At 40.7% G+C, this 15,938-nt stretch overlaps 1 protein-coding gene across 2 annotated transcripts in view; it reads left to right on the forward strand.

Moving 5' to 3' along the window:
• Positions 1–15,938, forward strand: part of ttc28 (tetratricopeptide repeat domain 28) — a 166,622-nt gene that overhangs the window by 127,274 nt on the left and 23,410 nt on the right. For both annotated transcript variants that reach the window (XM_040007449.1, XM_040007450.1), the window contains exons 9-18: positions 4,650–4,846; positions 4,927–5,080; positions 5,164–5,335; positions 5,823–5,991; positions 6,094–6,254; positions 7,275–7,763; positions 9,030–9,222; positions 9,369–9,449; positions 9,593–9,845; positions 13,373–13,482. In XM_040007449.1, the coding sequence (XP_039863383.1) occupies positions 4,650–4,846; positions 4,927–5,080; positions 5,164–5,335; positions 5,823–5,991; positions 6,094–6,254; positions 7,275–7,763; positions 9,030–9,222; positions 9,369–9,449; positions 9,593–9,845; positions 13,373–13,482 (1,979 nt within the window). The remainder of the gene's footprint in view (positions 1–4,649; positions 4,847–4,926; positions 5,081–5,163; positions 5,336–5,822; positions 5,992–6,093; positions 6,255–7,274; positions 7,764–9,029; positions 9,223–9,368; positions 9,450–9,592; positions 9,846–13,372; positions 13,483–15,938) is intronic.

A 15,938-nucleotide genomic window follows, 5' to 3' on the forward strand; every position in this document is an offset into this window, starting at 1 on the left:
CATGATCATTTTGACCCCACGGGATGAGATCTTGCGTGGAGCCCCAGATCGAGGGAGATTATCAGTGGTCTTGTATGTCTTCCATTTTCTGATGATTGCTCCCACAGTTGATTTTTTTCACACCAAGCTGCTTGCCTATTGTAGATTCACTCTTCCCAGTCTGGTGCAGGTCTACAATACTTTTCCTGGTGTCCTTCGAAAGCTCTTTGGTCTTGGCCATGGCAGAGTTTGGAGTCTGACTGTTTGAGGCTGTGGACAGGTGTCTTTTATACAGATGATGAGTTCAAACAGGTGCCATTCATACAGGTAACGAGTGGGGGACAGAAGACGTTACAGGTCTGTGAGAGCCAGAGATTTTCCTTGTTTGAGGTGACCAAATACTTATTTTCCACCCTAATTTACGAATAAATTCTTTACAAATCCTACCATGTGAATTCATGGATTTTTTTTTTCACATTCTGTCTCTCACAGTTGAAGTGTACCTCTGGTGCAAATTACTGACCTCTGTCATCATTTTAAGTGGGGGAACTTGCACAATCGGTGGCTGACTAAATACTTTTTTGCCCCACTGTATAATGTGCATGGTTTTTATATGCCAAAGCAAAAATATGCCAATGAAATATGCCTCCCTCTTCCCGCTCCACCACAACCACCCACACATGCAGGGCCTTGGAGTAGGGGTATGTCACCAGGGTGCAGAGGAGGCTACACCCCCCCCCCCCTGTCCCCTTCTGGCTGCCTCTGCCTCAGTTTTATCCCACAACTTAGACATTCACATTCCTCACACTCTCATTACACATACATATAGGATCTTGGGGGTGGGCACGCTACACGGAATCCAAATTACCATCAGGGTGTACACCTCACCCCTGGTGTCGTTGCCCACCTCTTAATTTTAAATACACGTAGACATTGAGGGCTAGCAGGAGGGACTATGCGCTTACCTGCTGCTCTCTGGCAGGTAGCTCCATGCCCTCCTGGGTTTTAAATGCACCTTAGAACACACATGCATCAACACTACAATGAGCCGGTGGAGGGAGGTTTGGAGTCTTCTCTCACCCCCATTCTCTGCGGCCTGCTGGAGCGGGGGGGCTAGGAGGAGTTGGCCGTCCAACTACGGTCTGGGGTGTGGGGCCTCCCTGCTGCTGCGGAGTCGGGGCGGTCTGCCTCTCCCCACCGCAGGGAAAAGGGTAACACCACCTGGGTCTGGGTGCAGTTCCCCCCTCCAGGGGCAAGGGTACCTAGACCCGGTTCGTAGAGTATGCTTGGGGAGTGTGATCGTGTGTACAGCGTCTCTTTATGTCTGTCTCCACATTGGTTGAGTGTGGAGTAAGTGCATATGAGAGCATGAGGGTGGGAATGGATGTTTGTATCTGTGTGTGCCTGTATGTCTGTGTCTATATGTCAGGTTGGGTATCAGACGCCACCTCTCTGGGGACATCTCAGGCCCTCCGAGGTTTGGAGGCCTATCTCCCCCCACCACCACTTCCCCTGCCAGTGGCGGACTCCCTCAGACATCGGTGCGTTGGTGGTTCTTTGTGTCTGGGGATGGGCGTCCGGGTACACACCGGCTCACTCCTTGGTGGCCGCTTATCGGGGCCTGGAGCCTGGGGGTCGCTCGGGCCACTTCGGGGGTGGGGTGCCCTCGGCCTCTCGGCCTGGGGCTCGGTCACTCAGGCACAGCTGGCTGCCGGTGGAGCTCACGGGCGCGTCACTGCAACCCCCCCTGGCTTCTGCTCCGCGGCTGCTGAGTGAGCCCTCATTTGGGACTCTCCTCAGCTCTTTCTGGGACAGTGGCGCGGCTGCCCCTCTGTTGGTCTTCCTTGGTCTCTTGTGTTCTGGGGGCCTCTGGATGTCTGGAGTTTTGATCTCCTCCATACCTGCTTCATGCCCTGGAGGACGGGGCTGTGGCCCCCCCACACCCTCTAGCAGATCATTACATGAAGGAACCTTTTAAAAAAAACAAGCGCGTCCATGCTCACAGGTGTACACACGGGTGATCACACCCACAAACTACACCCTTTTTGGCTCCTACCTCAAAGCACACTGTTCTGTTGATCTTACGTGCTGCACAATAATGTTTAATATTTAGTATTTACTGTCATATTCCCATATATCATTGTGATGTTGTTTATTCTATTACTCTTGTTCTCTTCTGCTTGTTTTCTTTTTTCTTTCTCAACAGGTGATCCAGGTGATCGATAGATGCATTTTTTTTCCCCTGCTCATTCTGTTGGTTTTTGGTTTTTGCCCTTCTCCCCCGTCCCTCTTCTCAGCTGTTTCTCTTTCCCTCTTTCTTTCTCCCCTTCTTTCCCCCAGTCAAGTCTGTCCCGTATTCAGCAAGTGAAAATAAAATAAACAATAAAAGGTGAATCAAATGGACCATTATGGCAAGGCTGGGATGGTCAATTTGGTAAAGTAAATCCGTTGGGCATCTTTCTTTGCCTTTAGACAATAATTCTGATGCAAAAGAGCCAAACGGGACAGGCAAAAAAAAGAAAAAAAAAAGAAAAAAACCCCACGACATTTATTTAAGGTCATCGCGTGTCTTGTGAGCAAATGCTTTTGCATATTCGTAGTGTTTCCTCCCTTAAATGAAATATCTACTTTGCAAGTATTGCAAGTTGCCCTGTTGTCATCCGTTCTCGTAAAGTATAATCAAACTTTTGAGCGTTTGAGCCGCCATGTTTCCTGCCAGGTTAATGACGCTCCGCAACGTGGTGACATCATTTGGGGTGACTGGAATCGATAAGGGAATCGTTTGCAAAAATGACAAACAATTCCAAGGAATTGAAACAGTGGGAACCGGTTCTCAACAAGAACCGGTTTTCGATACCCATCCCTAATTCCATGTTTACAAAATTACCATTATTAATCTTATACTGGGCTTTAGTGCAATCCCAAGTTGACCCGTTGTGTAAAACAAGCCATTTCAGTTCCCTTGCACCTCCTTTTTAGCCAACGTTCTTTTGACTGGCTGCTCCTCATAAATAAAAACATGAACAGCAAGTGGGCAGGGATTCTGTATGATCCAGGCTCTTTGGCTGTGATTCCAACCAGAGAGCCTGGATTTTCACTCTTATATCATGCAGAATAGAAAAAAACTGTTCAAAACATGGCTCAAAAGAATTAGTTATAGATACACTGATCTCATTATTTGCAATATGTGGCCATATCCACAGTTTGAGTATCCAGCACTGTAGCAGAGTGTATCACAGAAAATGAAGAAAAAAGCAAAGTAGGTACATTTTAAATTGCAAATAACCAGTGTGCACAGTTGTCAGTTAAATGCAGGAGGGTGACAAGTACTATATTTTGGAGTACAGGAAATAACTAGCATAAAATGTAAATTTTCATTCTCCTCTCTTGTGCCCCAAGTTTCTTCCTTAACTATTCTCTCTCCCAACTTTTGTCTGTTCTGGCTCCATAAACTGGGTTGTTGACAGCAAAGACACATCATGACAGAAGAAGTTGGGAAGGCGACTGGGACTTAAGTTTTCCCAGTTCTTTTTCCCTGGACAGAGAGACTGATTTCTGCATATGTTATACTAAAGTTTGAAGAGACACAGCAGCAGATATTATTAGATTTGTTGAATTTCCCACTGTAGCTTTTTAATTATTCACCACTCTGCTCAAAAAGGATTTTTTACAGTTCAAGAAACCATGTGGGCATTTATATTCACCACCATACAGATGCTGCATATTTATAACTCCTAATGTCATTTTGGGAATTTACTCTGTTCATCATGCTCCCTACATGTGCAGTAATTGCTGTTTGATGAATCCTACAAATCCAAACAGCGCTGGATAAACCATTCTACAGAGCTGTGGAGACTTGAGACTTGGAGACCAAAAAAATCACAAAACTGAGGACTTAAACTTCACTTGTCTGACTTCCTTGAGCCTGGACTTTAAAATTCCCCTATGTCCATGGAAGATTTTTCTGGGTTTTATGACCTTGATCCTCCGAGATGTGGGTGATCAACAATAACTGTATGCTTTCAGAATATGTAATTTTTGTTCTTCTTAAAAAAACGTTGCCTCCAGTCTTTCTGGTTTGGTGACAAAGGAAATAATCATTTTAACTAACACACCTAAATATTGATTTTATTGGAACTGGAATTATCAAAGAGTTGTCTGACCACTTCAACATTACAGCTTTTTGCCGTGGTGACCATTTTTGTATACAAAGTCCATTCCTCTTGAAATGGACATTTGGAGGAGTTTAAATGATGGGGCTAGGTATTGTGCTGTTTTAAATGAAACAAGTTAGAAACATAAAATTAAGATAATTCTTGGAAAATCAATCATTAGGATGGACTTGCCAGCCAGAGGCCAGAAATTGAAATGAACTAGCTTTATTTTAATAAGAGCATTACCTGATACAGCTTGTAGTTGGCATGCTACAAGACTTCCTAGATTAGATGTATTACCTGGGCGCTTTGCATAGACTTGTTTTTGTCCATGCCACTTGCTAAAACATATGGTTAGGATTAGTGTTGTGACTAAAGTTGAGAACATGACCGATCACAAGAACGTTCAAATGTTGTATGCTAAAAGAGATTAAACTTGGAGTTTACCTGCATCTTAATGGTTTCCTTGTTAGTTCAATAGTTTGTGTTTTTGCCTCCTCTCATCTCCTATCACAGGCATCATACACCAGATGAAGGGAGAGTATGACACTGCGCTAAAGTTCCACAAAGCCCACCTGTCCTTCGTCCAAGAACTTTGTGATTACGCTGCCCAGGGGAGGGCCTATGGCAACATGGGCAATGCCTACCATGCGCTTGGCATGTACGACCAAGCAGTCCAGTACCACAGACAAGAGCTGCAAATCTCTCTGGAGGTAAATTTTATGACCCTTTTCAAAAAACATGTGGACGATCGTGTGGAAAGCAGAATCACGATTTGTCTTTGTGTTATCAGGTGAACGATCGTCCATCTCAGGCATCCACGCACGGTAACCTTGCTGTGGCCTACCAAGCGCTGGGTGCTCACGACCGAGCTCTCCAGCACTACCTGCACCACCTGACCATTGCACGAGAGATGCGAGACACTCAAAGTGAAGCAAGAGCCTTAGGTAAACCTGTCAAGAAATAAATGCACTTGAGTTGAGTTAAATGAAACATGAAAAATATTGCTCACCGTTATTTTCTTTTGCAGCAAACTTGGGTAACTTTCACAGCTGGAGAGGTGAATATGCTCAGGCCTTGCCCTACTACCAACAGTACCTGGTTTTGGCGCCAGGTTTGCAGGACCTCGAAGCAGAAGGCAAAGTTTGCCATAACCTGGGTTATGCTCACTACTGTCTTGGACAGTACAGAGATGCTGTCAGGTCAGAGACTAAATAAATCTTACAAAACTGAACTTCATATAATGAAAATGACCCCGTTGGCCTTATGTCGAAAAACATATGTTGTGTTTTCCATACATACATTCATCCATCCATCCACTACTCCTCCACATCGAAAGGAGCCAGCTGAGGAGGTTTGGGCATCTGACTTGAATGCCTTCAGGATGCTTCCTGGCCAAGGTTTTCAGGCATGTCTTACCAGGAGAAGGCCCTGGGGCTACATCTCTTGACTAGCCTGGAAAGCTCCCATGTTCCTCAGATGAGCTGGAGGAGGTAGCTGGGGAGACAAAGGTCTGGGCTTCTCTTCTTAGGCTACAACCCCCGCAACCAGGCCCAGCAGCAGAAAGTGGATGGACGGATGGATGGATGGATGTTAATGAGACTTTAATTTCTCATTTTAAGGATTTGTGCTTTTATATTACATCGAAACAAGATGCACGATAAAAAACAAAAGTTTAAAATTTTCCAGGTATTATGAACAGGATTTGGCCCTGGCTAAGGATCTCCAGGACAAATTAGCACAGGCAAAAGCCTACTGCAACCTTGGTCTGGCCCACAAAGCACTGGGGGAGTACAACAAAGCAGAGGAATGTCAGAGATATCTGCTTTCTTTAGCACAAGCCCTGGACAACACACAGGTCACCTGTTAATTATGTTTTCATTTCATAAACCTTGAAATTCTGTCTTTTGCACAAAAAGAGGTTGTTAATCAGTATCTGTGTGATTATATTTGTCAGCAGGCAGTTTTCAGGGCCTTTGGGAATCTCGGTGATGTGTGCGTGTGCCGGGGTGATTTTCCAGGAGCTGTGAAGTTCTACCAGCAGCAATTAACCTTGGCTCAGAAGGTCAACGATCAGAAGATGGAGGCTGACGCCTATTCAGCACTTGGTTCAGTTCACAGGTGATAAACTGGTTAACCAGTGTTTTAACCACACACAAACAGTGCATGTAAAAAATGAACAAATGAATGTGTTGTATTGTTTTAAAACCTAAGTTTAGTAATATAGTCATCCTGTTTATTGGAGGCAGTCGAAAGTTTGTAGAGCTAAAATATTAACTTACCAGATCAAGCTGCAGAGATTGTGCTTCACAAAAGCAGAAAATTAGCTGCTAATTAATGCTTACATAAAAGAAACAAAAATCTGCACAATATTATTACTATGTACTTTTCAAATGATGTTAAATATTGTTGTGTTATGATCATTTTATCTGCTAAACTATAATCAAATTTGAATAATTAATATATTGGGGAAAGCTCAGCTGAGTTTATAGAGGCAAAAGGGACATCGGTTTGAGAATGTATTTATTTACCTTTATAAAGCCACTTGCTTGTAGACCATTTTCTTTGTAATGCCTGCTATTTACTTTGGAGTTACAAAGAAAAAGTCTGTTTCCAAAAACATGTGAGTTTAAAAAGTCTCAGCCAACTGACAAGAGATTCTGTGCCAATTCTCAGCAGTTAATAGAAGTGTTCTGTGCTTTCCACAAATTCCTATGAATAGTAGTTAATTTAAACTTACAGTTCAAGGTGCAACTTACTAATTAAAACTTCAGTTTTCCCAGAGTTGGTCCATTTAAGCTTGGTACTCCAAGAAATCTTTTATCCACAATAGCTTCCTCTGTCCTTCCCAAAAACTGTACCTTTTTGCATACTGGGCACAGCTGGAAAACTAATTATTAATTTAAACTGTATCTTTCAATAAAGCATATCTTTTAGTATTAACTTATTATTAAGTTATTAACAAAGAGAAGTAACATATAAGCATCCATCCTTTGCAACAGACTGGCTCTAAAAATAATAAACCACATGAAATATCATACTATACAAAGGACACCAGGTTTTGGCTATAACTAATGTGTGACTTGCTCTAGTTCCCTTGATTCATCTTAATTCAGTGTTCTTGCACTTTTTCCCACCTAGGCTTCTCCGCCAGCTGGATACGGCCTTGTCGTTCCACAGCCAGGAGTTGACCATCCGAAAGGATCTAGGTGATCAGCAGGGGGAGTGCCGTGCTCTTGGCCACCTAGCAGCTGTTCATATGGCCTTGGGAGACTATGCTACAACTTTCCAGTGTTATGAGACCCAGCTGGGCCTGGCACAGGGGCTCAGGGATGCCCGTTTGGAGGCACAGGTCCATGGAAACATGGGCATCACCAAGATAAACATGGGATTGTTTGAGGAAGCTATTGGTTATTTTGAGCAGCAGCTGGCCATGCTGCAGCAGCTAAGTGGAACTGAGAGCATGCTAGACAGAGGCAGGGCCTATGGGAACCTGGCAGACTGCTATGATGTTTTGGGAGATTATGAGGAGGCTATACAGTATTATGAGAAGTATCTGGCAGTGGGTCAGAGTCTCAACCATGTCCAGGACCAAGAGAAAGCCTACAGAGGACTTGGCAATGCGCACAGGTAGGTGAAACTAAAATCAAATTGAGAACATAAGAGGTTATGGCTCAGACGATACCCTTCTATACATGCATTTGATAAATTTAATACAGGGCACACTATTAGGGTACTGTGCATCTGCAAGCCACTTTGCAAACCACCTCCAAACCAGCTCTTCTTTTCTTGCTGTATCTTCCTGTTACTGATGCTTGCACTGTTCCAGTCAGAAATAAAAAAGCATTATATGTGATTTAAATAAAAATTCTGTTTCTAGAAACGTACAAGGAGATTGCACTTGCTGTTCTGATACACAGTGTTGTATGAGGGGGCTCATGAGGAGGTGGAGAGTCTAAGTCTGCCATGACCCATAAATCCTAATTGGCCAAATTCATTTGAAATGAGCAAGGCTGAAATAATCTATAGTGTGTTTAATTTAAATATCACTATCAATTCATTTCAGAACTTAATTTTATAATTTCCTGTCTTGTTTTTTTTTTGTTTGTTTCTATTACTGAAATAAAATTTGCATTCAAATTTTAAAATGATTCTCCATAGACCAACTGCTTCTCTTCCTTCTTTCCTTCTCAGCTAACTCTAGTAAGAGGACAAATAAAATTAGGAAATTTTTCAGGGTTTTGAAGTCTCCCTGGATTTCCCACTAAATGTAGAAATAAATTCAAACCTACAGTGCTGCAGACTTCTGTTTACATCAGCGTAAAAATGTATGTTGTGTTCATTTATGTTCTATCCTATTAGTTAGGATACACCTTTCTAATACAGAATAGCATTCATGCAAGAGTTTTAAATGAGCATTTCTTGCCACAAGTATTTTATACACATTTTAATTAGAGTCATAATAAGAATAAATACAGTCAGAACTCTGCAGCGTATTAAAAGCAAAAAGCCTTTTTTCAGACACATATCCCACGGTGGGCAACTCTCATATGATACAACATAAGTAATGCTCACTGACAGAAGAACAAGGCTTACCGTTGGGTTTACTTTATCCAGCTGTTGCTCCTGCTGTCTGGAGTGTGAATGAAATGGTAATGTAGAGTACAGATTTATAACAAACCTTCATAGACTTTCATTCTCTAGTTTTTCTCTGAGTAGATATAAAGAGAAAAATGTTCTGTTAATATGGACCAACTTGTCTTCTTTTCTTTAAATGTTGCAGAAACAACAAAAACAGGAGGCCTGCTTTCAAGAACAAGCAAAGTGCAGAAAAAATGCATTATCATACCAGGTCTTTTTCCTCCCCTTTTTGTTCTCCTCCCTCTCCTACTTCAGGTCCATGGGTAGTCTCCAGCAAGCACTGGTGTGTTTTGAGAAGAGGTTGGTAGTAGCTCATGAGCTAGGTGGTGAAGGAGAAGGTAAGGCTCAGGCTTATGGAGAGCTGGGCACCTTACATAGCCAGCTGGGCAACTATGAGCAGGCCCTCTCTTGTCTGGAGCACCAGCTTAACATTGCACGCATAGCAGGGGTAGGTTTTCACCAGCAAAATGTTCTTGTTTCTGTTTCATATTTTGTTTTGCCCTGCTGAATATGATAATTAATATGGGGAGGGGGGGTATATATTAAAAACACATAATGCCCATAGAATGAGGTAAACTCTGTTTGAACTATCAGGATAAATCCCTGGAGGCAGAGGCAAGCAATGCACTTGGAGGTGTTTATCAGTTGATGGCAGACAACGAGACAGCTCTACAGGTCTGTATCACATTCATCATTGTATGTGCAGAGGATAGCCCCCCTTGTTATGAAATGTCTTTAATTATACTGATTAACAGGGAAAACAGAATTTATCAGTTGTCAAGCCTCTCCTCTAAGCAACCTAATTTTTCCTGCTGTAGTGGCACCAAAGGGCTTTGGATATAGCAGAACAGACTGGATGTGTCAGGGGCCAGGGTCGAGCCTATGGCAACTTGGGACTGACCTACGAAGCTCTAGGGAAGTACGAACGGGCAGTAGTCTTCCAGGAGCAACACCTGAGTGTTGCAGCACAGACCAATGACCTGATAGCAAAGACTATGGCCTATGGAAGCCTGGGGAGGACACATCATGCACTGCAAAACTACGCGCAGGCTGTAATGTATCTACAGGAGGGTAAGACATTAGCTACAACAATTAATAGTGAGCATGATGATATTGCAGTTGCTGTGTTTATGTATGAAAGTTTAAAAAGAACAAACCCCTGGGATCCAAAGATACTGGGTATAGAGGCATGGCAGCTTTGATTCACAGCTGTCCCAAGCAATCAGTGTCATTATATCTCCATTATACCATTTTTCTTGCTCCCAGAAGTATTATTTATAACAGTATAACTTCAGACAAGTATTGCTTGTTTGATGTTCAAATAGTTTAACATTTTAACTTTTATTGGATGTTGCACTGCCTCTATTAAGAGATATAAAATAATATTAATGAAAATGAATTAAAATAGAGAGCAGAGATAACTCTGTATGTAAATAACTCTAAGGGCCTAGTCCTCACAGTCAGTCAGAAACGCCTATGCTTCCCACTTTTTTTTCCACTCACTTTCATGCTCATGCTTTTACTCTTGTATATGTTTAGAGGCCACTAGAAATAGGTGTAAATGTGCAAATGATAGTTGATTTCAACATAACCTAAAATAAGTCTTCAGTAACCCTAAGTTGCTCTTTTCTATAAGATTAAATAAGCACAACTGCTTAAAATTAAGGGGGAAATATCACAGCACTGCATGTAAATAACAGACCGTGTAAGACCTCTTGGACAGTGTGAAGTAAGCCATTGGTTTCTATATTTGATTTTTAAAGCATAAAGTGAACACCATAAGCAGGTGGAGCAGGCCCCACCAGCGTCCCTTGACCGCATGGGGGAGGGAGACGTCCCCCATGCCGTTCAAGAGGTCAACGCGTGGGAAGGACCCGGTCAACCCGAGCCGGAAATTTCAACTTTATTCTCAAAATGATCAATATTTTTTTATTTTTCTTAATGTGGCCCTAATACTCCTTCGTACATTTGAGATCATAAAAATGGTGGTCGTGATTTTCAGAAATAACTCTCTAGTGTTCCCACAATGGCTGATGGTGTGATTTTCATTGGTTGGTAATATATAGAAGTAACATTGATAAGTGTGGTATTTGTCCAAAACTACTTTTTAACTGATAGTCTAGTGTGACGGGAAGAAACGTGATGCACTGAGGACACTTAGAGAGCTGTCACTACTAAACGTCATAGGACTTACAAAGAAAATAGGTCCTGGGAGCATGAAAATTGCTGCCTATGGACACAGCCCCCAATGCTCAGTCCAATTAAGTTACCCACTTTTCTGGTGGATGACAAATCTTAATTGATTAATTGCTCTGTTGCTTTGCTAGATAGGCAGGGTAGTGATAAAATTAGTTACAATCATAGGGTTTAACATATTCCATTAATACTAACAGTAGTCTTTACAGAGTTGTAAAACTTTAATTTAAAGGAAATTTGTGGGGTCTGTGTAACCATCTTTTGTGGTCTTGGGTGTATATTTTAAGGAGACAGAATTATTGGGATCATTATTATTATTATCAGACCAATTGACACTGATTTTCAGTCCAGTTCCTGTCTAATTTGAGATAGTTTTTTCCATATTTCCCTTCCTTAAGAATTGCCTCTTGATAGTTAGCATCCTACCAAAGATAGACTTCCTATATCCCAGACTTGGGAAACTCCCTTGGTGTGTTAAGCAAAGGGTCGGGAAGAATAGATGAAAAAAGTGGAACAGAAAAATCAATGAGAATAATATTTTTTTTAAAGCCAAGATACTATACAAGAGTGATTTGTACCATGTACAACTGGTTGCCATACACAGTAAAATACACTAGAAGAGATGTCACAGAGATTTTTTTATTTTATCTATTAAACTGCAGTTAGAGTGATAATATACACATATATATTTTAGCAGGTATTTATCTTGTGTGAGCATTGTACAGTCAGCTGCCGGAATGAAGGACCTACGAAAGCAATAGTTCATCGAGGTCCAGTTTTCTCAAAAGTTTTTAACACACACTGGACACCATGCTAAAACATACCAGGTTTTTGGCTATTAGCTCTTTGGGAATCACCTTGTTGATGCAAAATTAATATTTTATGTCTGTCAAACTGTGCTATATTTTACTTTTTCATATATTCAACTAATGAAACTGGAACTAACTGTGTGTTAATCTAACTAATGCTAATCCACGTAATTTTACTTAAACCTAACCAAGTCTGTCTACCACCAAGCAAAAAAATATGTAGTTTTGCTTCCTAACCTAACCAGCAGCAAGTGAAAACATAACTCAAAAGTCAAAATAATGCCAGCATTCAACATTTGTGTCCAGGAACAGAAAACAATTGAGAAATTTTTGTGCAGAAACACTGTTCACTAGACTAAATTTCAAAGCTTTGAGAACAACAAGAAACAGTTATATAGCATACTGTTTGATACCAACATCTGAATCAAAAGCAGCAGGATAGGAATTTTTGATCTAAACTTTTCCACTGTGTTCAAAAGCACTATACATTTTTGACATGTATCCACAAACTTGTGATGAAAAGCGAGCAAAAACTTAGTCACCATTTTCCCCCTGCAGTCGTACAGAGACCATGTAGGGAGGCTCTGGCTCTTAGCACATACTTTGATCTACGTGTGAGTATCTTCTTTAAAGTCGGAGTTGTTTAAGACTGAGAACATTGCGAGGTGTTTTTGAAATCCTCAAGAAGCATGAAAGGTATTTATGAGTCTGACACAGGCTAATACAGGATCAGTGCTCAGCTGTGTACCCTGGAGTGTGGTTTCCTTCAGGCAGGTTGTTGTCGATAATCCTGTTTGATTTAACTACATCTCTAACTAGACTTCTCTTTGGAACACATATTTGTGTCTCATCAACCTTGTTGAAAATAATCCCATTTTGATCTCTTTCCTATTAAAAAGACATGCGCACATTAAAAGGCTGATAAAATTAAAATACAGTCTAATTGTAATGGATCTTAAAATGAGTGACTGGGTTAATTTATGAACTCATCCAGGCTTCATCGAGCCTCTAAGACAGAGTCATGCTTTGTCACTTGGCTCACAGATCCTCTGGATTTTAATTGATCATTAGCTCGACAAGCAAAAAGAATTTCAGCTCAGAGTTGAGGTTAGGACAGAGTAAAAAAAAAAAATCACTTGTGTGTCTCCAATTAACTTTCCCAACCAATACTCACACAGACCATCACTGGCCCAGACAGAGACAAACAGGCAGAGAAGCGTGAAGAAAACTTGATATTTGATGAGCTTCTGCACAATCTGAGAGCCTAATGAGAACTAAATACAACTTGCTATGACTGCCTGCGCCTTCGCAGCAGGAGTAGATGAAACATATCTGAGATGAAGGAGAAGATTTCAAGACTTTTGAATTGAATTTGAATCAGCTGCATAAAAAAACAAGGGTGAAGAAAGACAAAAGAAACAGTGGGAGAAAAGGAATGGCAAATGTGAGTGCTGCTGGCTGAGTCAGTAAGAATTCACTTCAGTACAGCAACAGTTGTCACAAGCGTCAAAGTGCCAGGACTTTGGAAGAGATGATTTTCGCATCAGCCTCTTGGAACTAGCGTCTGATCTCTTCTGCTGTCTGTTTCCCTAGGTCTGCGTCTGGCAGAGCAGTTAGGTCGGAGAGAAGATGAAGCAAAGATACGCCATCGCCTGGGCCTGTCTCTTTGGGCCAGTGGAAACCTGGAGGAATCACAGCACCAGGTGTGTATGTGTATGCATTTATGCATGTGTTCTCAACTGCAAAGATGCAATTTGTGTGTGTGCATTTAAGATTTAAGAGAAACATTGTTCGCTTGCCTCAGCTCTTGGTTCAACAAACAAATCTTGTGAAACCTCAAGGAACCATTTTCTACCTTGCCATCTGAAAATAGGCACCATGAGCACAGGGTAGATCCAACTGAAAAAGCAAATTGTCAATTACAATTTATGAACCATAAAGCAAACCCTTCTATACTGTCTTTATAGACTCAAACCAATATGGGAGCAATAGGAACCATATTTTACAAATTAACTTACTTGTCTCACAGCATGAAGTTACTGGTTTGAACCTGCTAGGTAGCTGGTGCCTTTCTGTGTGGAGTTTGCATGTTTTCCTTGTGCCTGTGTGGGTTCTCTCTGGGTGAACTTGCTTCCTTCCACAACCCAAAGACATATGTATTAAATTGATTGGTGACTCTAAATTGGCCATATATGTGAATGTGAGTGTGAATGGGTGTACCCCTCTTTTTGTTCTATAAATAATTAAAGATACAGCTGGTGATTTTTTTAGATTATTTAATAGAAAAAGGGATATCGTACTCATAAATATACATAGAATAATGTGCAATTATATCTTCCACATTATGCCATTATGCCTCCAAATTATGCCAGCTAATGTTAGCCACGAGTGTTTTTAAAGTCATGCTTTCCCTCAGACAAACAGTTGAGTTACATTCTCACATCATATGAGAGTTTATTCACCAAGTGTTAGAGTCCAGCGTTAGAGCCACTTCGAAGAAAAGTTTTACTAATGCCTAACATTAACTAACAGGCTAACAGAGAGCTTTGGTTTTTCCTCATTATTCTTTGTTTCCCAGCTTTGTTTGCATAAGTGAGAAATCCAGTGTAGAAGTGTAGAATACTGCTTAAGACTGTTTTAATCTATGACAGATAATAATTTTCTCTACTGCATTACTATGTCTTATTAATATCTGGTATTATTGTCAAATTTGCATAGTTTTTATTATATAAACTTTTAAAAGATATTAAATGACTGTCAGTGTCAGGTTTGCTGTACGGCAGGCAGGTTTTGGACACAAACACGGGATTCTGAAGATAAGACATAAACTCAAAAGGCTGCTTTATTGCTGAACGTAAGAAATTTAAAATACATAACACAAATCTGAGGGAGAGAGGGAAAATGGGCGAGGGAGTTACAGTCTGAGTACACACAGTAATGGGTTAAAGAAGTAAATAAATGACCCTTTGTATAAATACTCAGCTAGAAGTAAGAGAATGCTACCTAACTAAATGCATTCTATCAAAATGGAATATGTGAGTGACATTTTTGATTATAATTTGGTTATTTCATCACTCAGACAACCCAGACCATGGACCGCACAGAGCACACAGCTTGAGAGAGAACATGACTAAAGACAAGGGGAGACATACAATTAATACACAGGCTGTTGATTAGGGGAAATGGAGACACATGGGAACGCAGCTGAACTGAATCTGACTAATGAGGAGGGGGAGGCAAAACTAAACATAATGCACATGGGACAACGGACTATTAAATGAAACAGGAAGTAACAAACACTGAGACCCAGACTAAAATATATGAACTTGACAGAACTGTCAGGGTTTTGTCAGGGACACGACTGTAGAGACAGAGCGTTAAAGAGGGAGAGAAGAATGACTTCCAGGAGACGCTGAGAACAAGACACAGAGATGAAACTAGGACACGAAAGGGAATTAACATAATTAAACAAGAAACCATTAACTAGGAAAATAAATAAAACTCAGAGGCACTAGGAAAGTAGAGCATAAACAGAAGCTTATGGAACTCAAACAGAAGTCTTATCTTAACCCAAAATAAACCTAAAGACCAAGAGAAAGAGAACTGAACTATAATAGAAAGATAATCCAAACAAGAAAACTGCAAAACATTCTGAAAACGCAAAAACCTTGGGCCAGCAACCAGGAACCATGACAGTTAATATAATTTAAAACTAACACCGCCTTCAGTTCTTCATGGTAATGGTGCCAAATCAGATTTTGTCATTTAACACTAAAGACAATTTTTTAAACAATTTAATGTTTATTTCTTAGTTTCTTTCTATAACTAGAACTGGAAGTTAAGCAACAAGGAAAAGAGAAGAGAGTTACAGTCTGTGTAGACACAGTAACAGGTTAAAAAATTGATTATTAAAAATTGATTAACATAACTAAATGCATTCTATCAAAATGGAATATATCTGTGTGATGTTTTGAATATAGGACTACCTATGAATACAATCTGTGACTGTGTGTCATTTGTTTTTCTTGCTGTATTGTTATTGTAAGGTTCTGAATGTATTAAAACTAACATAATGACAAACATTAAACATATCATAACATAATCTTCATTTAAAACTGTTTTAAAGAACTATGCTGTAAATAAAATGAAAGCAAAAACT

This window comes from Simochromis diagramma, unplaced genomic scaffold, assembly GCF_900408965.1.
Source record: "Simochromis diagramma unplaced genomic scaffold, fSimDia1.1 OVJJ01000682.1, whole genome shotgun sequence".
In the NCBI taxonomy this organism is placed as follows: domain Eukaryota; kingdom Metazoa; phylum Chordata; class Actinopteri; order Cichliformes; family Cichlidae; genus Simochromis; species Simochromis diagramma.